This window comes from Zootoca vivipara, chromosome 14 (genome assembly GCF_963506605.1).
Source record: "Zootoca vivipara chromosome 14, rZooViv1.1, whole genome shotgun sequence".
In the NCBI taxonomy this organism is placed as follows: Eukaryota; Metazoa; Chordata; class Lepidosauria; order Squamata; family Lacertidae; genus Zootoca; species Zootoca vivipara.
This window is the reverse complement of record NC_083289.1, coordinates 34,505,481-34,526,864: the sequence shown is the minus strand read 5'-3', so window position 1 is coordinate 34,526,864 and position 21,384 is coordinate 34,505,481. Positions and strand designations below refer to the sequence as shown.

The 21,384-nt window shown below is 43.0% G+C and overlaps 1 protein-coding gene and 1 pseudogene across 1 annotated transcript; one reads left to right on the top strand and one right to left on the bottom strand.

The window, feature by feature from the left end:
* The first annotated feature begins 4,110 nt into the window (after nt 1-4,110).
* On the top strand, nt 4,111-19,521 carry ALG1 (ALG1 chitobiosyldiphosphodolichol beta-mannosyltransferase). Its single transcript, XM_035131841.2, has 13 exons — nt 4,111-4,339; nt 5,349-5,426; nt 5,673-5,776; nt 6,874-7,022; nt 8,188-8,277; nt 9,119-9,235; nt 10,229-10,353; nt 12,630-12,668; nt 13,698-13,757; nt 14,324-14,434; nt 15,371-15,485; nt 16,163-16,238; nt 16,952-19,521. The coding sequence occupies exons 1-13, from the start codon at nt 4,120-4,122 to the stop codon at nt 17,081-17,083; spliced, it is 1,416 nt and encodes a 471-aa protein (XP_034987732.1). The 5' UTR covers nt 4,111-4,119; the 3' UTR covers nt 17,084-19,521.
* On the bottom strand, nt 17,841-18,779 carry LOC118092969 (olfactory receptor 10A7-like; annotated as a pseudogene).
* Nucleotides 19,522-21,384: the final 1,863 nt, after the last annotated feature.

Here is a 21,384-nt window from a genome sequence, read left to right as displayed (position 1 = left end):
TGCATTGCAGGGGGTTGGACTAGATGACCCTCATTGTTCCTTCCAACTCTACGGTGCTATGAATTTCATCTTCCTCTTGATCCCTTTAGTCAGTCCATGTATTCTGGTTCTTCTCAGTGGTTATTTCTTCTAGAATTTCAGCATGAGAGAGACCTGAATCCAATCCAAACACCCTTCAGGTAACAAATGAAATCTACTCCAATCCCCCTGAGTTAACCATTCTGAGCTTTCAGCTTGAACAACTTCAGTTGCCAAGTTTACCTCCTCTTCTTTAAGAATTTCTCTTTTTAAATTAGTGTTTCAGGCTTCTTCCATAAATGTTCCACAGTTCAGTCTAAGGTGTTTGTGTATACAGTGGATGTTGCTTTTTATTGCTCTCCTTTTCTAACAGATAAATGGGTGAACTTCTTGTCTGCCTATTCCTTTGCAGTGATTCGTGCTCTGTGAGATGGGAGATCCACAGGGACTTAGAGCTCTGTCTTGTGAGGACCATGTTCTTGTGAGGACCAGTTTTACAATTTAATGAGCAGAGTTAAACAACTAAGGAATTTTATACCTCAGATATGCTGATGACACAACCTTGATGGCAGAAAGTGAGGAGGAATTAAAGAACCTTTTAATGAGGGTGAAAGAGGAGAGCGCAAAATACGGTCTGAAGCTCAACATCAAAAAAACTAAGATCATGGCCACTGGTCCCATCACCTCCTGGCAAATAGAAGGGGAAGAAATGGAGGCAGTAAGAGATTTCATTTTCTTGGGTTCCATGATCACTGCAGATGGTGACAGCAGTCACGAAATTAAAAGACGCCTGCTTCTTGGGAGAAAAGTAATGACAAACCTAGACAGCATCTTAAAAAGCAGAGACATCACCTTGCCAACAAAGGTCTGTATAGTTAAAGCTATGGTTTTCCCAGTAATGATGTATGGAAGTGAGAACTGGACCATAAAGAAGGCTGATCGCTGAAGAATTATGGTGCTGGAGGAGACTCTTGAGAGTTCTATGGACTGCAAGAAGATCAAACCTATCCATTCTTAAGGAAATCAGCCCTGAGTGCTCACTGGAAGGACAGATCCTGAAGCTGAGGCTCCAATACTTTGGCCACCTCATGAGAAGAGAAGACTTCCTGGAAAAGACCCTGATGCTGGGAAAGATGGAGGGCACAAGGAGAAGGGGACAACAGAGGATGAGATGGTTGGACAGTGTTCTCGAAGCTACGAACATGAGTCTGACCAAACTGTGGGAGGCAGTGGAAGACAGGAGTGCCTGGCGTGCTTTGGTCCATGGGGTCAGGAAGAGTCGGACACGACTAAATGACTAAACAACAACAACAAATAGCTACGCTGAGTGGCATCTTAGCATTATGCCTCTGGTTGTTTTCTCTCAGTCCAGTTTTTCTGCAGAGTTTAAAAGCTTATCCACATTTACCTTTCCTCTGCTCTTTCCAGGCACAGTCCATACTTTAAACCTTGGTGTCTGAGTGCCCTTTTTTCCTTCTTTTGCCCTGGATCTTTTCCCACAAAAACCCACTCTTTAAAGCTTAATTGGAGGAAATGGCAATCTGCAGAAAACCTGAATCAATGTTTGCTCTGATTGAGCGTTAAAAGAGCAGGTTTTCATGGGGAAAGATTGGGGGGGGGGAGAAAAAGAAAAGGAAGAAAGAAAAACACTTGGACATGGAGCTTTAAAATGTGGGCATGTGCCTGGAAATAGTGGGTCAAAAGATAAGTGTGGATAAGCCCTAACTGGAAACATAGGCTGCAAATCAGAAATCTGTATACCGTACAATCTTGGATACCTGTAGATCTCAGGGCAGTTCACAACATAAAAATCACAATGTAAAAAACACAAAACACGTAATAAAAATATGAACAAAAACAAACACACATTTAAAAGGGCATTGGCTATCAATCAGCCAAAGACCAAGGGAAAGTGTTCTAAAAACACTTTTTGACATGGTTGTAAACTTTTACAAGGTTGCTAAGTCTCATCCTGTTGCTTTGTAGAAGTCATGGAAAAAATAACCCCCTCTCCCCTCTGCCAACTTCCTCCCTAAAGAATCAAGCAATTCTTAAAAAAAGATTTTCTGTAAGTACAATGAAGAGCTTGTCTCCCACTATCTCTGTTGCCATCTCTATCACTGGCAATTTGAGTGTTTTGAGCAGGTGTGATTTCCCCTGCCATCACCATGCTCTGCTAGCTCTTGGCATAAAATTAAAGGGGAGATGCCCTTTAAATGTTGTATTGACATTTCAAGGTTAAATTGGTGCATTGTTGCCGTCCCCTCCTTATTCGTGCCTTGACAAAACACCCTTTTGCAAGCAATTGTGACTGTGCAAGCATTTATCCAGCTGAGCTGGGAATAGAACTATCAGGTGGCATAGCCCTGGATGAGTCCTGATTCCAATTCCAATTTTGGCGGGGGGGGGGGGGATTGTTTTTATTTTCACTTTATAATACACAAAAAGCAATAACGACAAAGCAAGTGAGTTAAAGAAAAGAAAGCAAGGCAGTGAGAAGAGAGGAGAGAGTGCTAGTACTGTATTCAAAAAACAGCATTATAATTCCTGACAATTGTCCTTCACAAATACATTATTCAAGAATGTTTCTGCATGGCAGGCCATGAGAGGTGGGTGGCTGCCAATCACGGTCCCTTTATCTTAATGTATTCAGTAAATGGTTTGAAAAATTGTTGTACCTTTTCGGATAGTGTAGGATTTGGGCATCTTTTGATAACTTTTCCATTGGAGCAAGAGTCCACCAGCTCTGGAGGTAAAACCAGCATCCTTGTGTGCAGCCTGTAAGGCTTGGGGATGTTATCTGCAGCATCCTTGGAGTAGGCCAGCTTCTGGATCATCCACCAGCCTCCTCTCTTGTGCCGCCTAGGAAGAATCATAGAATCATAGAGTTGGAAGAGACCACAAGGGCCATCCAGTCCAACCCCCTGCCAAGCAGGAAACACCATCAAAGCATTCTTGACATATGGCTGTCAAGCCTCTGCTTAAAGACCTCCAAAGAAGGAGACTCCACCACACTCCTTGGTAGCAAATTCCACTGCCGAACAGCTCTTACTGTCAGGAAGTTCTTCCTAATGTTTAGGTGGAATCTTCTTTCTTGAAGTTTGAATCCATTGCTCCGTGTCCGCTTCTCTGGAGCAGCAGAAAACAATCTTTCTCCCTCCTCCATATGACATCCTTTCATATATTTGAACATGGCTATCATATCACCCCTTAACCTAATAAGAAGGGGAGATCATTGTGGAGAGCTTGCTGAACATCTCCTGGGGGCTGCTTGCAGATGCAGGATGGCAACTACGGCAGTGCATCTGCCCACTGCCACCCTCTTCCTCCTCCTCCTCCTGTCATTCCGGCTGCAACCTGGGAACACACTCAGAGTATAACCTACATCACAGGGTTGTTGTGAGCAGTGCTTTTTTTCTGGGTACGCATACCCCTAAACATTTTGTGAATCTAAGTTTGGCCTCATTGAGGGGCAGTATTTCAATATGAATAGGAAAATGAGAGTACTCCTAAACATTTTCTTTTTAGAAAAAAAGCACTGGTTGTGAGGATAAAAATGGGGAAGAGAACTACATATGGTACCTTGAGCTCCTTGTAGGGAATGTTAGATACAGTATAAGTCTAATAAGTTAGTAAGCAATTATTGGTAGCAGGGGGCTTCCGTTGTGGTGTGGGGCAAGGGCTAGCTCACTGGGCTCCACCACCCACATGACCCCCACTTTCCGCGAGAGAGGGTCACCCAAGTCACGAGTTGCAAATACTGTAAACAACTTCAATAGCTGGAACTGAACTTTGTGCTCCCCTTGTCATAACCTGCATGCATTACATATTAGTTCTCTTGGCATATTTTAATTTCCTTGCATGGGTTGGGCTAAATGACCCTTGGGATCCCTTCGAATTCTACAATGCTATGATTCCTCCGAACAGGGAAGAAGAGAAGAATTCCGCCCATCGAGCCTCGATTTGGATCCAAGATGGCGACCGATCTGAAAGCGGCCTATCTCGGCAATGATTTTCCCCACCCCTACATAATGCAGGCGATACTTCCTTGGTCAGATTCAGCGGAAGGCGCTCTAGCCCTCTCGCTCTATCTCTCACAAGATGGCGGCCCTCCTTTGGCTGACGCTTTGCGGGTCAGCGACGTTAACGCTGCTGCTGCTGCTGCTTCTCCTGTTACTATGGCAACGGCAGCGGCCTGCTGGTTCCGAGGACCGCGTGGCGGTGGTGGTGCTGGGCGACCTGGGCCGCAGCCCCCGCATGCAGTACCACGCCCTGTCGCTGGCCCAGCGCGGCCGCCGCGTCGACTTTATCGGGTACCCGGGTGAGTCCGAGGTGCCGGGGCTTTTTCGAGGTTGGAAGCCACGCCTCCTATTGCCTTGCAAGCCCTCGTTCCAAAAGATGTCCGAGCGCTTTTGCGCATTCCTTTGGTTCGATGAAAGGCACTCTGCATATGCTCAGAGGCACTCTTGCGCTGCATTGCTATTTTTAACAGAATGTCGCTAAGGTCTGCAGCCAGGGATCTTGCTTCCTTGCAAACCCTCATTGCAGAGATGTGAGGGGGCTTAAGAGTTGTGAAAGGTACTCTGCATATGTTCAGATGCACTCTTGCACAGCAGTGTTGATGTTGTTAACAGAATGCTGTTAATGTAGCCAGTCATGCGTCTTCTTCTTCTTCTTCTTCTTCTTCTTCTTCTTCTTCTTTTGCAAACTCATGTTCCAGGTATGTGTGAGAGTTTAAATGCTTGGGGAAGAAGGGGCACTCTTCATATGCTCAGAGACAACCATTTAGCGAGGGCTTCCTTTAAAGTATTCCGGAGAAAGGCTTTCTGTATATGCTCAAGAGTCATAATTCACAGCATGCTTCCAGGGGCTGAAAGCTCTGGCTTTAAGAACAGCCGCTGCCCCCACATTTAAATCCTCCTGGACAACCACACACCCTCATGCTTTTCCACTCTGGAAATTTAGAAGTATGGTTTGAATGGTGTTGCAACAGGGATTGGGAACGTGTAGCCCTCCAGATGGCCGTAGACTCCAAGTCCCATCAGCTTCACCCTGCATAGCTAACAGTGCAGGATGATGGGAGTTGGAGTCCAATGATATCTGGAGGCCTACAGCTTCCCCACTCCTTCAGCAGTGGGTGTCCTTTTAAACTACCATAGGTATACATTGAATTACCCTAATATGTGTATAGTTTTTTGTCCCCAGAACACCCATATTGCTGGCTTATGCACTGAATTCATATTTGCTGTTCCCACTTAATTTGCTTTCACATTCTGTTCTGTTTATGTGTGTGCTGGATGGATTTTCTTAATTGTTTGCTTTTCTCCCAGGCACAAAGCCACACAGTGAGATTATACGTAATGGAAACATACAGATTGTTCATATCTCTGAGCTCAAAATCTGGCAAGGTATGGTGAACATTGCAGTATTTGGAGGTGTTTTTTGTTTTATATAAGAAAAGGATGCACCAGTTTTTAAAACAAGGCTCCTTTGACAGAAAAAAACTGTTTTTCTTTTTGCTATTTTATATTTTAGACATGTGTAACTTGTGTTTAATGTTTGTTATTGGTATTTTTAATGAACTTACTGTAAACAGCTTTCTGTGTTATATTATACGTGTTGCAACTCTGATGACTATTTATTTCCTCTTGTAGTTGGGCCAAAGATGTTCCAGTATATCGCAAAAGTCATTTTACAGAGCATCCAACTATTGTATACAATGCTGAGAATAGCTAAACCAAACTATGTACTTCTCCAGGTAAATATGTGTCATGAGAACTATATACAGTATTTGTGTCTCCTAGGTCTGTTTAAAACATACCACTTTTAAAGCAGTGGCAGTTGGGAAATGTTTTATTTAAAGTGTGTTTTAATTTGAATACTACATTTGGAATATTGATACACGTATGCTTTGTCTGTAGTAGTCCAGGGTTCGTTTTTAGAGCAGATTCTTATGTTTTTGCTGTAACTTTTTAATTTAGGTAGCGATCTGTTATATAATCACAAGCAAACATCATTAGATGATGGTGAATAAGGACAGGTTGCTGGACTAGATGGGTCTTTTGGTCTTAGCCTGCCCGCAGAAGGATAACAATGAAGCAGCCAGCCTAACCTTTCTTGGGAGGCAATTCCACAATATGCTTTTGATGTTCATGGGACTAAGAGAAGGTGCTCACCTGAGATGCTTAGCACCCAAACATTCTAAAGAATCTTAGGAATTGTCATTTGTTAAAGGGGCTGGGAAATAAATCTCTGAGGGTTAAATTACAGTTCTCAAGATTCTTAGGGGGGAGCCATGTGCTTTAAATGTGTGGTGTTGATATGACCTATGGCACTGAGATAAAGGCTTTGGGGAGAATGAAACTTAAGAGGAAATATTTGAAGGGTGGTGGAAGAGAGATGTGGCATTCTGGGTAGGAGTTAAAGCAGGGGTCAGCAAACTTTTTCAGCAGGGGGCCGGTCCACTGTCCCTCAGACCTTGTGGGGGGGGGCGGACTATATTTTGAAAAAAAATGAACAAATTCCTATGCCCCATGAATAACCCAGAGATGCATTTTAAATAAAAGGACCACATTCTACTCATGTAAAAACACCAGGCAGGCCCCACAAATAACCCAGAGATGCATTTTAAATAAAAGGACACATTCTACTCATGTAAAAACATGCTGATTTCCGGACCGTCCACAGGCCGGATTTAGAAGGTGATTTGGCCGCATCCGGCCCCCGGGCCTTAGTTTGGGAACCCCTGAGTTAAAGGCCCAGTCAGAGGAAGAAAGCAAGAGCTCTTCTTCTCTGGTATTGCACTGTCTCTCGCTCTCTGAAAAAGGCTCTCTTTCTCTTCATTTTTATGACCAGAATCCTCCAGGTCTGCCCAGCATAGCTGTTACCTGGGTGGCTTGTCTTCTAAGAAGCAGTAAGCTCATCATCGATTGGCACAACTATGGCTATACCATAATGAGCCTCACCCATGGAAAGAGGCACCCTATTGTCCGAATTGCTAAGTGGTTTGTACAACAGCTGTTTATAGTTTATTACACACAGTCTCCTTCCTTATAGGTCAGAAACTTGAGGAAATATTTGTACATCCGTTACCGTAGCAACTGGCCTCATACAGTGTATTGCCGAATACAGTATGATCACATCTTAAACGCAGTTAAGTTACATACGTGGTTGAAAGCAGACTGGCTGAAAATGCGCAAGTTAAATCCAAGCAAGGCAGAGAGTTTAAAAGCTCTTTATGTGCCAGATCCACTTGGGTTACCTGGCATGAAAAGAGCTTTGTAAGCTCTCTACCTTGCTTGCTGGGCAAGGCTTGCTCAGCATGCGGACTCTGGGAGTATTAGGATTCTCTCTCGCCCCTGCTAGCTACAGGTGACTCCAAGGGTTTGGATATACACTGTTTTTGTGTATACGTAGAACCCTTTGAACTGAACCCCTGCTTAAGATGCAGTTGTCCTGTATTTAAGGTTTGCTATATTTGAACATGTTATCATACTGATTTTGATTTTATTAGTCACATACTAAAATAGTCACTGGCCTACATATCATGTGGATGAAATTGTTGGTGTGTATCTCTTGTGTTAACAAATGTGGGCCCTGCTCCAGGTAAAGCTAGTCAAGCCTATGGCTGCCATCTTATATGCACTGGGCTGCATCTGGACTAAGTTAATTGAACATGGGTCCCATTGAAATCAATGTGAAAACTTCAGGCCACAGCAAGACTTAAATCTCAATTATTTCTTTGGGCATTTCATGTAGTTAATTTAGTCTGGATCTAGCTCTTTCAGTGGAGTATACTTCTGAGTAGTTATTCATAGGGTAATAGCATAAAAGCTACCGAAAATGGTTATCCCTGTTTTGAGATTGAGTTGGGCCATGGCATTATGTGGTGGGCAACTTTTTTGGTTTGAAGTTATTCTCAGTTTGTTTAGTGTGTGAGACCACTGAATTCCCAGGTTAAGGGAATTGTGTATAGGAAATATATGAACATATATTGCATTTTTGTGGTTAAAATGGATCTGAGAAATGAAGGAAAACATATGATTTTGCTTTATTTTTTAATTTTTTTAAAAGGCATTTCAACCAGGGAAGAAACTTATATTCCCATGAAAGCATCTGAGATGGGTTGAACCAGTATTTAGTAACTGATGGACATTCAATTTATTTCAGGTATGAAGAATTCTTTGGGCGTCTGTCTGACTATAACATTTGTGTGACTAACTCAATGAAAGAAGATCTTCTGGTGAACTGTAACATCAGGTAAATGAGTGGCTCACAATTGGCTCTACCAAATGAGTTGTATGTATTTCAAGGACCTTTCCTAGACCATATAGAAATATCTAGCAGAGCCAGTGGACTATTAACAATATTGTTAATATTAACGATAAACTAAAACAGAACTTATATATAATATTGGTAATATATTGTTAATATTGGTATTTTTTGTCTCTGCAAATTGCTTTGAACCTTATTGTATTGGAAAACAGCATATGAAAGTATGCATATCATAAGAACAAATGGAAGAGCAGGGTCACGTCCACCAGCATTTTGAATGTTAGGTTTACTGAGGGGCCTGCAGAGGTTTAGCCCAAAGTGCTTTGCCTCAACCCCTGGGTTTTTGCACCACAAAATCACAGAGTGCAGATTGGTCCTAGCTGCATTGCCTGCTCAGATGTGATGCCCATTGTGTGAATATCAAGCATGGATGAAGCCTCAAGTGCTCTCACCACACGTACCCTTTCCCTTCTCTAACATAACATCTGCCCATAGATTTCCTGCCTTAATTTTGTGTAAAAATTATTTCTAGGGCACTTCTATAGTACCTTTTTACCTTCACAGATTTTTTAAAATATATATTAATATTTTATTAAGATAATTTCAGTTGGAAGAAATAAAGTGAAGAGAAAAACAAAGAAAGAAAGCAAAACATTAAAAAATACAATAAGAAAAAAAGATAAAATACACTAAATATAGTGTAGTTACATTTCTATACATTATTATATAGATTTATAAGTAATATTATTGTCCTTTTGGCTAAGATCAAGTATAGTATCTGATTTTTATCTTTCTTGTTTTGACTCCTGGATCCTTTGCGTTGCAGAGCGACAACCCTCTATGACAAGCCAGCTTCTTTCTTCAAGGAAACGCCATTGATTGATCAGCATAAGTTGTTCATGAAACTAGCCAAAGAATATGCTCCATTTAAAGGCCAGCTTGTGTAAGTTAAAATGTGCTGTTGTATACACTCCTAACTAGTTTGGAACTGGCGTGCTTAAGAACACAGGAAGAGCCTTCTGGATCAGGCTAGCGGCTCATCTAGTCCAGCATCCTGTTCTCAGAGTGGCCAACTAGATGCTTGTGGGCAAACCTCAAACAGAACCTGAGCACAAGATCCCTCTGCCTTCCTGTGGTTTCCAGCAACTGGTATTCAGAAGCATTACTGCCACCAAACTATAGAGGCAGAGCATAGCCATTGTGGCTAGTAGCCATGGATAGCCTTCTCCTCCATTAATCTGCCGAACTCCTCTTTTAATTCCATCTAAATTGGCCATCGGGATGCAGGTGGCGCTGTGGGTTAAACCACAGAGCCTAGGGCTTACTGATCAGAAGGTCGGCGGTTCGAATCCCTGCAACGGGGTGAGCCCCCGTTGCCCAGTCCCAGCTCCTGCCAACCTAGCAGTTCCAAAGCACGTCAAAGTGCAAGTAGATAAATAGGTACCGGTCCAAGCGGGAAGGTAAACGGCGTTTCTGTGCGCTGCTCTGGTTCGCCAGAAGCGGCATTGTCATGCTGGCCACATGACCTGGAAGCTGTACGCCGGCTCCCTCGACCAATAACGCGAGATGAGCGCCGCAACCCCAGAGTCGGTCACAACCGGACCTAATGGTCAGGGGTCCCTTTACCTTTGGCCATCGCTGCCTGCCGTGAGAATGAGTTCCATAATTTAATTATGCTCTGCATGAGTAAGTAACAATGCTTTGTATTCATTTGGTACCAAGGCAGCTCGGTTAAATACTAATGGGTTGAGGAGCTTAGTAGGGAACTTTGAGAAGGGATAAATATTGACAACATCTCCTGCCTAAATATGGAGCTGACCTTTATGGCTTCCATTAATCTGATTTTGGGAGCTATAATGTTTGGTTTGGCATGTGTGCTTTTGCTGATCACACATGTTCCTTGAAGGTTAGTCTTTAGAATCCTGTTTTTCCTCAGAGCAGAGTCCAGCCTCCCAGGTGATGTTGAGAAAACTGCCTTTACACAACTAGACACCAGGAGCGGAAACGTGTTGCACTGCATGGGTCGGCCAGCTCTCCTCATCAGCAGCACCAGCTGGACAGGTCTTGGCTCTATACCATTGTCTGTGTATCTTTCCGTACAGTATGTTTGAGATGCTTATACATGAAGCTGTAAAATAGGGATGCAGAACCTCAGGTCTCTTTGCCTGGCCCTTGGGACTTTCCATAGGCCACACCCCCTCCTAAGCCACACTTCTCATGAGCCCTGCTTCATATTCTTGGGTGTTTTTGCCTGGCTGGAATGTGCCCTTGAACCTCTGATAATGCTTCTTGCTTGTCTGGATGGAGAGGGGTTTGTGAGTAGAAACTAGCCTAGCATAGAAAGTTAAAATTCACATTTGCAGCTCCCATCGCTTTTGCCTCTGGCCCTGCCCACCACTGCAATGTTTCCTCTAAAAGGGAATGCTGCCTTTGGGCTGGAAAGGTGCCCCACTCCTGCTGTAAGACTGCACTAACTGTACCAATAGAAGTGGCAAGTACTTGAGCAGAGAATACTTCAAGATTGCTTGGAATTCTTTTTTTTCTTTTTTTTATAGTTAGTGGAAGTACAGGGACCAATTATCAAATTGGCAACATAATCATGGTTGCTAACAGAAGCTGATTGCCTCCCATTTCCAAGGAGAGGATAATTTTCATGTCCCTCTTTCCTTGGATTTCTGATCATGTATGGCTGTGTTGAAAAATATAATCTCATCATGGGGGCAGGAACTGTGAACATAAGGCTGCACATGAAGAGTGTAACATAAAGAGTGTAACATAAACATTATCTTGTTCTGTATTAGAATTTCTCCAAAAACTGTGTCAGCCACTAACTTTTCGACAGCCTTTCTATCCCCCTTCATCCCCCAATTGATATTGCTTGGTTTTCACAGTCTACTTGCAAATGTTTGGAAAGCATTTGTTTCATTAGCAATTATTGAGTTTTAATTAATGTTTGAAGGTTATGAAGCAATTTTGAAATTGACAGGATGAAATAAGTGACCCTGGAGTACACAGCAGCCTAATATAAACTGGGTTTATTTTTTAAATTTATGTCAGAGCTCCATTCTTTTCCCTAGTAAAAGTAACAGAGCTGACCCTAGGACTAGGCAGGGTAAGATGGAATATTTTGGGGGAGTACAATTTATTTAGGATTACATTATATGATTGGAAGACTCTTTGAATCTTCTCCCTTCACCAAAATACATTGGGATCATCTGTGATGTATAAAGTTTGTAGACAGTCATTTCATGTATTTAAAGCATTTTTACTCTGCTTTCAGTCAAAACGGCTCCCAGAGCTGCTTATAGATCAAGAAAAAGCAAATGAATCCACTCAAGAAGACAAGACCCAAAGCTAAAAGGGATGGGGAGGGAAGATGAAAATGAGCAACCTCAGGCAGCAGTTTCTTAAAGGTTACAAAGTTCTTATAATGGCAAAACAGTTCAGTTAGCCTCTGTTGGGAGACAGTTGTGGAAGAGCTAAAGGCTCTCAGCAGAGCCAGTGGAATAGTCAAAATGCCTTAAGGAACCCAGCAAATGCACAAGGCATTCAGAGTTGATTTCAAAGTTGATCTCAGTGGGCTTAAGCATGTCTAAATTTGTGTAAATTTTCATGGCCATGAGAGGAAAGCGAAAGTGATTTGAGCTTTTTAAGATGGCGCTACTTCGAATTGCTTCAACGCAACAGGAGCTCCATTAAGAAGATTTATGGGGAGGCTGGACTGATTAACTCACACAGGAGAAAGAACATCTGTGAGACTTTGTTTGATATTTATATCAGCAGCTGGGAAACAATCGTGAAAGTAGAAAACATCTATGTGACTGTAAGGGGAAGATCTGGATTATTATGAACTTGAAGGACGATTTGAACTTTAGAAAAAAGACGGCAGTGGACAGTTGCGAGGAATTCCCAATTTCTTGAAGCATGGGAACCCAAATAAAAAATTCTTTAGATGATTTGGCATAACATTCGGTCTGATTGATATATATATGTGTATAATTTGAAATATTGAATGTGATATAATTGGTTTTAATTGGAAAATTAATAAAAATATTTTTTAAAAAAAAAAAAAAAGCATGTCTAATGCCAACACAGAATACATTGCTATTTGAATGGATGTGACAAATACGGAAGAGATTACTTTAGCTGCATGTCTTCTAGCTGCTGTGAGCCCCTTTGGCTGTACAAGAGAGAAGCACTGTGTTGATTGCCTCATTTGCTCTACGTTATACAGTTGCTACAGAGACAGCACTCAAAAGCAGAATTGCTTTAGGTGAAACCAGAGTCATTGCTGTGATTCTTGTATATTAACTGCAGACTTTTTCTCCCTTTTCTAGAAGATGAAGATTTTTCCATCCTATTAAGAGCTTTAGAAGGTGGGTTATTGAGGAAGCGTTCTGTCTTTCTTAACAAGCAAGCCTGGATCCACTACTGTCACTGGAGGCACAGGTTGCCTCAACAGTGTGGCCTGCCCATCGTTTGATTTGATCTGGTCCTCCTGCCAAAAGTGATTCCCCATCCCTGCACTGGCGGAATTGGCAACTGGATCAGAGAGCAGGAACTGTGGTCTATCCCCTTCCTTTCTTCACTTGTTGGGAACAGTGTACTATTAGGTGGCTAAGACTGAGAAGGGTATTTTGAGCAGTGGGGGAGAGACGTTGGCATAATGCATAGGTGAACACACCTCCTTGAATGCTCATAAGCAGACCTTGATTGTGGGTTACCCCCTACTGCAACCAAAGCTATTGTTGCCTCAGTCCTGTGAACCTCAATCTTCCACTTCTCCTGCCCACAGCTGCAAAAAGAAAGGGGGGGAGCTGTAGAGAAAAGTAGCGGCAGCAGTAGGCTCTTTTCTACCCCTGGCAGAGCATCTTTCTTAGCAGAGGACTCGGACCAGCAGTTCCAACATGCCTATCAGAAAAAAGTGAGAGTGTGAGAGCACCAAGGAAAAGGCCCCCATCAGGGAACAGGCTTGTTCTCTGATGGGGAACATTTCTATTTGCATTGCCACAGTGTGTTCTGTGCATATCTGGGATTATTCAGGTGATGGCTACAAAGTCTCCTTTTGCGTCATTCTTGACTAAAAATACTCTTTTATCAAGGCATGCTGAAAACTTGGTAATAGGGTGGCATCTAGATGCCTAAACTAAAAAATATCAGGTAGCAACTACAAGGGTTCCCCCTCCCCCTCCCCCAATTCTCCTGTTGGTGCAGATTCACTTTGGGATCTGTCTACAAACCATCTTGGATGTAAGACTGTAGCTCTTTCCACCTCAGTCTTCCTGCTTGCTGTAGAAATCCCAAACTTGTTAAAAATAAAAAAAGGTTGCCTTTTGTAGCCTGTCACTTTTCTCCAATGATGGTTTTGGGAAAGTCACAACAACTATTGTTTTTTTGTCGCACAGAATATGAACGCTATCTCAACGATGGAGCAAAGCTTCCTCCTCTTGTGTGTGTGATAACAGGTAGCAGCTTTTAAATCATTTGTCTTCTTTTCATCTTATGTACCCGTTCCCCACCACCACCACCACTGAAGAAGCAAGGACGCTTCTGTTTGCTCCAGAGCTCTCTCTGTGTTGAGTGCATTAGTGAGGACCCTGCTTTCATTTTTGTATTCTGTTTATGCCTTAAGCCGCTTGCCCTAGGTTGCTGGCGTGGTGTGAGCCCCCCACCCCTGCCCTGGAGGACTATACAGTTGTTACATTTACATCCTACCTTTCCTCCAAGGAACTCCAGGTGGCATGTTTCTCCTCCCTCTGTGGCTGCAATCCTGTGCAGTAGGCTAGATCTTGGCTGCAATCCTGTGCAGTAGGCTAGACTGAGAGACTCCAACTGGCTCAAAGTCACCCACTGAGCTCCAATGCTGAGTAGCGATTTTAACTCCGTTCTCCCAGCCTGACATTCTATAACCACGGCACCATGCTGGTTCTGGGCATTCAAATGAAATCTTGCCCAGAGGATGATAACTCTCACACTGTGCCCTTTTGGATTAACAGCAAACCATTTTGTTCATTTTCTTTCATTTAAAAAGGCAAAGGGCCTCTGAAGGAGTATTACAACAAGCTGATTGCAGAGCTGCATTTCAAGCATATCCAGATCTGTACTCCCTGGCTGGAAGCAGAGGATTACCCCCTTCTGCTTGGTAAGGAAGATCTTCGAATTCTCAGTGTGCTTCAATGTGCCATTTTGAAAATTTACAGGAGCAGACTCATGAGGTCTTTGGGGTATAGGATAGTGGTCCATTGCAAGACTGTGATAGCAGAACCTGCTATTGAATAATAGAATCATAGAATTGTAGAGCTGGAAGGGACCCCAAGGGGGGAATCCTTGCATTGCAGGAATCCTGCTCACAGCCATCCATGGGTGGGCTTGAACCACCAACCTTCTGGTTAACAGCCAGATGCCCCGACCCACTTGAAATGGGTCCTTGGAAGCAGGAGAGGAACTTGCACCCGTACCTCCCTTCTCCTCTCCACATGGGTGTTGACTGGCAGGGCAGAGGGAAAACAAGATGGCAGTGATATACAAATTGGCTAAGGTAAAGAACTGTCTCTTCAGCATATGGTAGAAGCTACATAATGGAAGGCACCATAATTACCTCTGCGGTGGGGGGGGGGGTATCCCACAGCATGGAGGCTGCCAGTGAGAATGGCTTCTCCCAGGCCACCACTTCTAGAAGCTCCAAGGGCAGTGGAACTACAAATAAGGCCCCTCTCTGCTGATTTTGGCACCCAAGAGGATCGGGGTGGGGGTGGGGGGAGAAGAGGTCAGTAGAGAGGGTCTTGTATTCTGGCTTGAGTTCCTAAGTGATCTGGGCTTGGGAATGTTTGAGCGACAGTGAAACAGTTTCAAGTGGGTGCTATGCAAGAGCTGGTGTACAATTCCTGCGTGCCTTATTTTAACTACCCCACACCCCCAGTACAAACTCCTCATTGGCAGGCCTCATTGCCACCTGATTTGTACGCCTCCTTTTTTTTCCGCGGTGGCAGCAAGCTATCCATTACTTGAGCAGCTAGTGTACTACCAAAAAACCCTCATTTGCAGAATATACTCAACAGGGGGTTGATTTCTCTTACAGGCTCAGCTGATTTGGGTGTCTGTCTTCATATGTCCTCCAGTGGCTTGGATCTACCTATGAAGGTCGTGGACATGTTTGGCTGCTGCTTGCCTGTGTGTGCAGTGCACTTCCAGTGGTAAGAGCACACCTGTGTGTTTCAGTGTCTCAAAAGAACCTGGCATTAGACCATTGGTCCATCTAGTGCAGTAATGTTTACACTGGCAGGCAGCACCTCTCAGGGGTTTCAGGCAGGGAGTCTTTCCCAGCCCTGCTTGGGGATAATGGGATTTGAAGCTGAGACCTCCTGCATACAAAGCAGATGCTCTACCAATGAGTTATGGCTCTTCCTCCATCTAGTATATCCCCTGTTGGTTAACCCATCTCTCTATCCTTTGAGATCTCCATTTGTTTATTATTATTGGTAGTGGTTGTTACTACAAGTGGGCCCTGCAACAAAAAGTTGCAGAGTGCTCCTGTTCAGGTTGCAGCCAGTCTGGAGCCTTATAGACTTGTTCAGTCCTCATAGGAGCTCCTTGCAGTTTCCTCTGGGTTTTTTTAATACTCCCTGGAAGCTCACAGGTCCTTGTCAACTCCCTTTAGTTAGAAATAGTTGGGAAGCTATTGTTTTTATTTTAATTCAGAAATCTTGCTGTGCTTTTCTGTGCTGTGTTTGGGGCTGATGTGGTCCAAAATACCTGGAAGGCACCAGGCTGGTGCATTAATGTGTTATGTTAATTGTTAACCCACTCCCCCACTGAAAAAACAACAACAACTTTGAGGTTCTTTCTAGTGCTGTTTTGCTTATTTTTGCAGTATACATGAACTTGTGAAGCATGAAGTAAATGGTTTGGTGTTCCGGGACTCAAGTGAACTTGCAGAGCAACTGAAGGTAACTTAGAAAAAGAGAACTTTGACTTGCTGATGGGGCTCATTGAGCATTCATTGCTCTGGAAACATCAAGGAAAAACAAAACCTCCCTGCACATAGAAAATTAGGAGAAATGTATAAGCTAACATTCTGCCTGATGCACTAGCTTTCTGTGTGCAGGGAGTTGCTTTTAAATAAGTGGAAAGTGTCATTATTCTCTCGTGCATATGCTGCCCTTTTAAAAATATATAGCTTTATTTTTTTTATTAAGGATTTTCCAGTATATGGAATGCAGGCTAAACATATAATCAATTTTCTTAAAGAAAAAAGAATCAAACACAACCAATTTAGTTAAGGATGCATAGAGTACGGAATTGCAACCCCCCCCCCAGCCCTTCATTATTTTCTCAGTAGGTCAGCAAGATTTCATAATGGCATGGGTTAGGTTATTGAATCTTGGAATACATAGTTCTGACTATAATTTACTAGCGTAAACAGTTCTTTGATAATCCCAGGGACTTGTCACATTATTACTGTTCCATGTGCCAATTTTGAAGGCGGTACTTTTCTAGTGAGACATCAGTTTGTTTGTTGAGGAAGCAATTGATTCAATGTAGCTATATCTGGGGAAAATACCTGCATCTTTCCATAATTGCAAGTATAGAAAGTAGAATATTTTTCCATTTTCCTGTATACTGCATTAATCTGTTTCACTCGCTCTTTCTAACCTTGCAGATGCTTTTCTTGGATTATTCTTCTGTAGAAGGCAAGCTCAATTTATTCCGAAGGAATCTTCGCACAACCAAGCAGCTGCGGTGGGATGAAAGTTGGGAGCAGGCAGTGCTTCCTCTTTTTAGCAGCAGTTAAGCTGATACGACTTCAAAGTTAATTTATAACTTGCACATTCTCAAAATCTGTAACACCACAAGCGTGTTTGCATATCAAAAATTATTTTACAAAAGAAAAAGCGGTTTTATATGGTGAATAAAAAGTTTTATCTGGAGCTTCGTTTTAGGCATATGCAATTTTTCCACCTTTTTTCCTCTTAATTTCTATGCTGTGGGCAGAGCTAATGTTGTTTTGTATCTACTAACTGCTTCATTGTTGTTTTTAAATGCGGTAATGAAGTAGGTTGTGGTGCCTTCGGTTATTGTTGCCTAAGTTGCAAGCTGGTAATTCCCTATTTGAAGTGGAAACATGTTACAGTACTGTGAATCATGGAAAGTACCTTTATAACATCTTCACGTTCAAAGGAGATACCATATTGCGATGTGTGTTATGTGTTTCCTACCTTACTTTATAACTGGTATTTGAACATGAAATGGATAATTTTGCCAAGAACATGCAGGGTCTGAAACCTTAAACTCCAAGGTCTATGTCGTGTTACAGTACATTTAGCATTTCCCCCCTCCCTTTGAAAAGGGGTCATGCTGGTATTTGTATTTCATGTTTAAAACAATGCCTTGAGTGTTCAATCATATTTCATTTTTGGATCTCTTTGTTCAGGGTAGACATTTGTATTGCAAGGAAAAGGACCAAACAGGCTTGGCTGATGAGATAGTAGGACTTGGAGATCTTGGCCCAAGGTGGAAAGAAGCTTTGCCTCTGTTCAAGGAGAGATCTTTTAAACCTCGGCCATTTTGCTTCGTCCTAGGACTCTCATCAAGGCTTCTTTGACATCTTTATTGCGCAGGCTGTATATGATCGGGTTTATCATGGGGTTGATGATAGTATAGAAGACCGAGATGGCCTTGTCCTCTTCTGGCGTGCGCTGCCCCTTCGACCGCATGTACATGAGCATGGCAGTCGTGTAGAAGATAGTCACCACTGTCAGGTGCGCTGAGCAGGTGGAGAAAGCTTTCTGCCTGCTGTCGGCAGAGGCGAGTCGCAGTATGGCAATAATGATGCGTACATAAGAGAGCACGATCAAGAGAAAGGGGATGATCTCCGTCGCTATGCCCCCCAGGTACATTGCACTCTCGCTCACAGAGGTGTCAGCGCACACCAGCTGAAGCATGGCTGGGACTTCACAGAAATAGTGGTCAATGACGTTGGAGCCACAGAGAGGGAGCTTCAGGACAAAGAGTGGAACCACCGACCCCAGGAAGGTGCTGAGCCAAGACCCAGCAGCCATGCCGATACAAACCGATTTGTTCATTAGAACAGAGTAGCGCAACGGGTGGCAGATGGCGACGTATCGGTCGATCGCCATCACAGCAAGGAAGATACATTCTGCCGCCCCTAGGAACAGCGTGATATACATCTGAGCCTCGCACAACTCGGCTGAGATGGACTTCCTTGTCACCAGGAAGTTCATGAGCATTTTGGGGACAACAGCCGAAGTGCAAATGATATTCAAGACTGCCAGGTTGCAGAGGAAGAAGTACATGGGCATTTGAAGGTGGGGATCCAGGCTGGTCAAAGTGATTACAGCAATGTTTCCAATCAGAGTTACGGTGTAGATCACGAGGAATATAATGAAGAGGAAGACTTCGGCCAGTGGGGAGAGAGGGAACCCCAAGAGAACAAATTCTGTGATGATGGTCAGGTTTTCCATTTACATACTTTTCTGTAGGAAGAACCATAGTGGTTTAGTGGTCAAAAGTACAAGAACTCATCTTGACAGCCCATATAGCTTTGCCCATGAAGAGAGTCTATACACACTCGCATCCCAAAGCAGCAATAGATAGCGTAATACCCAGTTGATTAGGAGCGGCATGTCTGCAATCCAATGAAAAGATACCTAGTCATTTCCGTCAATCTCCTTTCTGACTTCTCAAAACGTGTTGCGATCTTAACCCTGCTGAAATGCCACCTTCAGCTTTCAATTAGAAATGGAAACACTATTGTTGCAAATAAGTGTGTGCATTTAAACTGCTGTCAATGGGAAAAAGAAAAGGAGAACCCTACCACTTTTATTTTCCTCATTCTCTGACTACCTCTCTTCCGATGTTGCTGAACTACTGTTTCCATCATCCCTGACCATTGGCCAGGCTGGCTGGGAATGATGGGAGTCGGAGTCCAACAACACAAGTTGCCAACATCTGCCCTACATGCTGTGTCAGACCGGACAACCCACTGCTGTTTCTTTCAACTGGGTCTGCTCCCCCTGCTGTTTGAGATCCTTTTTAACAGGAGATGGTGGAGATTGTACCTGTGTCCTTCTGTCTCAGAGCTCTGTAGCCCCCTGTTATGTCAAGATGGGATGCATCATTTAACTTGCACCGGCAGTAGATTACAGAAGTGTTTTGTCCCCCAATCACTCACCTTTTAAATTTGTTTTAAAATAAATGTGTTTCTTTTTTTTTATTAAAAAAAACCTCCGTCTCTGTGCTGCTTTGGGAAACTGAAGTTGGTGTAAGGTAGCTGATTGGGATGTGGGGACTGCCATGTGCACAAACCTACCTAAGTTGGAGGTTCTAGAGGAGCCTTAGAGGAGGCTCTAAGTAGGAGGAGCCTTGGAGGCACTTCAGCACAAGTAGCTGCCTTAATGCCAAGCATGAGCCTTGGCCCACTGATGTGTAGCACCTCTCCACGATTTCACACTGGGCTCTTCCTCAACCCTTTCTGGAAGCACTAGGGATTGAATTTGCATGCAGAACATGTGCTCTATCACAGAGCTGCAGCCCTCCCAGTGCTGCTTCCACCACCATTACTAATATATCCGGCTTAATGCCAAAATGGGATTTTAAGTGGTTCATGAAGTAGAAAAACCAAGTTACACAATTAAAATGTACAGTAAGACAGCACCATAAAAAACATATCAGTTAACAACAAGGCAAATAAACATAATGGCTGTGTAAACAGGCGAGTTGTCAAAAGCCGGTGGAATGCCAATAGAGATGGAGGTCTTTTGTATTGACGGCAGGGAGTGCTTTTCCTAACACTGGAGATATTAGTGAAAAAAGCCTGCTACTGTGTTGCTACAGGCCAATAAATGTCAAGCTATGGCAATGGTACCAGCTGAAGACCTTTCATTTGCCTCCGTCTGTCATGATATTTTGACTTACTAGATCCAATAATGCAAGTTTTCTATAAAATTTTAAATTAGAACACTTTCCAAAAAATTATTTCGCATAGGGTAATTTGCACTGAAAAATCTTCCACTTGCATCAGAAAATGTTCTTTAAAAAATAAATCAATTTTATTAAAGGTTTTCAACCTAATATACCATAAAATTCCAACTAAACTAAAAATAATAATAACAAATATATCAAACAGAAATAAATTAAGGGGGAAAATAAAATACATTAATGATCCTCATAAGACACCCTGCCTCTCACACAGGCCCCTTCCTTTTCTCTCTCCCAGCTCCCTGCATAAGAAAATGTTTTGATGCCCTAGAGAGTAATGTCCTACAGCATTTTTATATTGCATCCAGTAAACAAAGCTAAAAAAATTTAAACTGCCAACCTTGCCTACAACTGTATTTACAATTGGCATCTATTCAGTGTTGCTAATGAACTTGCGAAACAGATAATTTTTAAAAGGAAGAAAAAAAGCAATGGGGTTCTTCCTCCTGCAGTTCACTGCTTTAGATCACGGCTAATTAACTCCTAACAGCCCCAATGAGGTCAAGAATGATGGGAGTTGTAGTCCAATAACACGTGCAGGGCACTATGTTGACTACCCCTGTCTTAAATAGTAGCCTTTTGTCTTCTTTTATGCTGAGTGGAGTATTGTGCTCCTGGTTTTAATTTGCCTGATTTTTATTTACATATTGCTGCTATGGGTAGCTAACATGCAGTTCTCCAGATGTCTTCCATCTCCAGTCTTTTAACAGGCTCCATTGGAAAGAATCAACCAAAGAAAGGTGGTTCCAGGTGGAAAAGCACTATTAGCTCTTTGCTCCCACCCACTACTTCAGATTGCATCCAATCCTTGCTTCGTAGGGAATGGACACATGCTCCCATGTTTGGTCCTGCCAGTGTTTTAGTTTGTTGTATCCAAGGAAGCTACTTTATACCTAGTCAGATCATTGGTCTATTTGGCTCAGGATTGTCTGCACTGAATGGCAGCAGTTATCCAGGTTTTGAGAGGGAGGCTTTCCCAGCTCTGCCTTATTAGTAGCTGCACGTATGACTATTGCCACTTTTTGGAAGGATCTTAAAGGAGCTAATTTAACAGCATGGTATAAAAGGGTTATAGGGACGCGGTTGGCGCTGTGG

Excerpts from the sequence above, each read along its gene's own strand:
- ALG1 (XM_035131841.2), top strand. The coding sequence starts at position 4,120 with ATGGCGGCCCTCCTTTGGCTGACGCTTTGCGGGTCAGCGACGTTAACG. Across the intron at positions 4,340-5,348 it reads CGACTTTATCGGGTACCCGG|GCACAAAGCCACACAGTGAG; the intron begins GTGAGTCCGAGG and ends CTTTTCTCCCAG. Across the intron at positions 12,669-13,697 it reads CCTATTAAGAGCTTTAGAAG|AATATGAACGCTATCTCAAC; the intron begins GTGGGTTATTGA and ends TTTGTCGCACAG.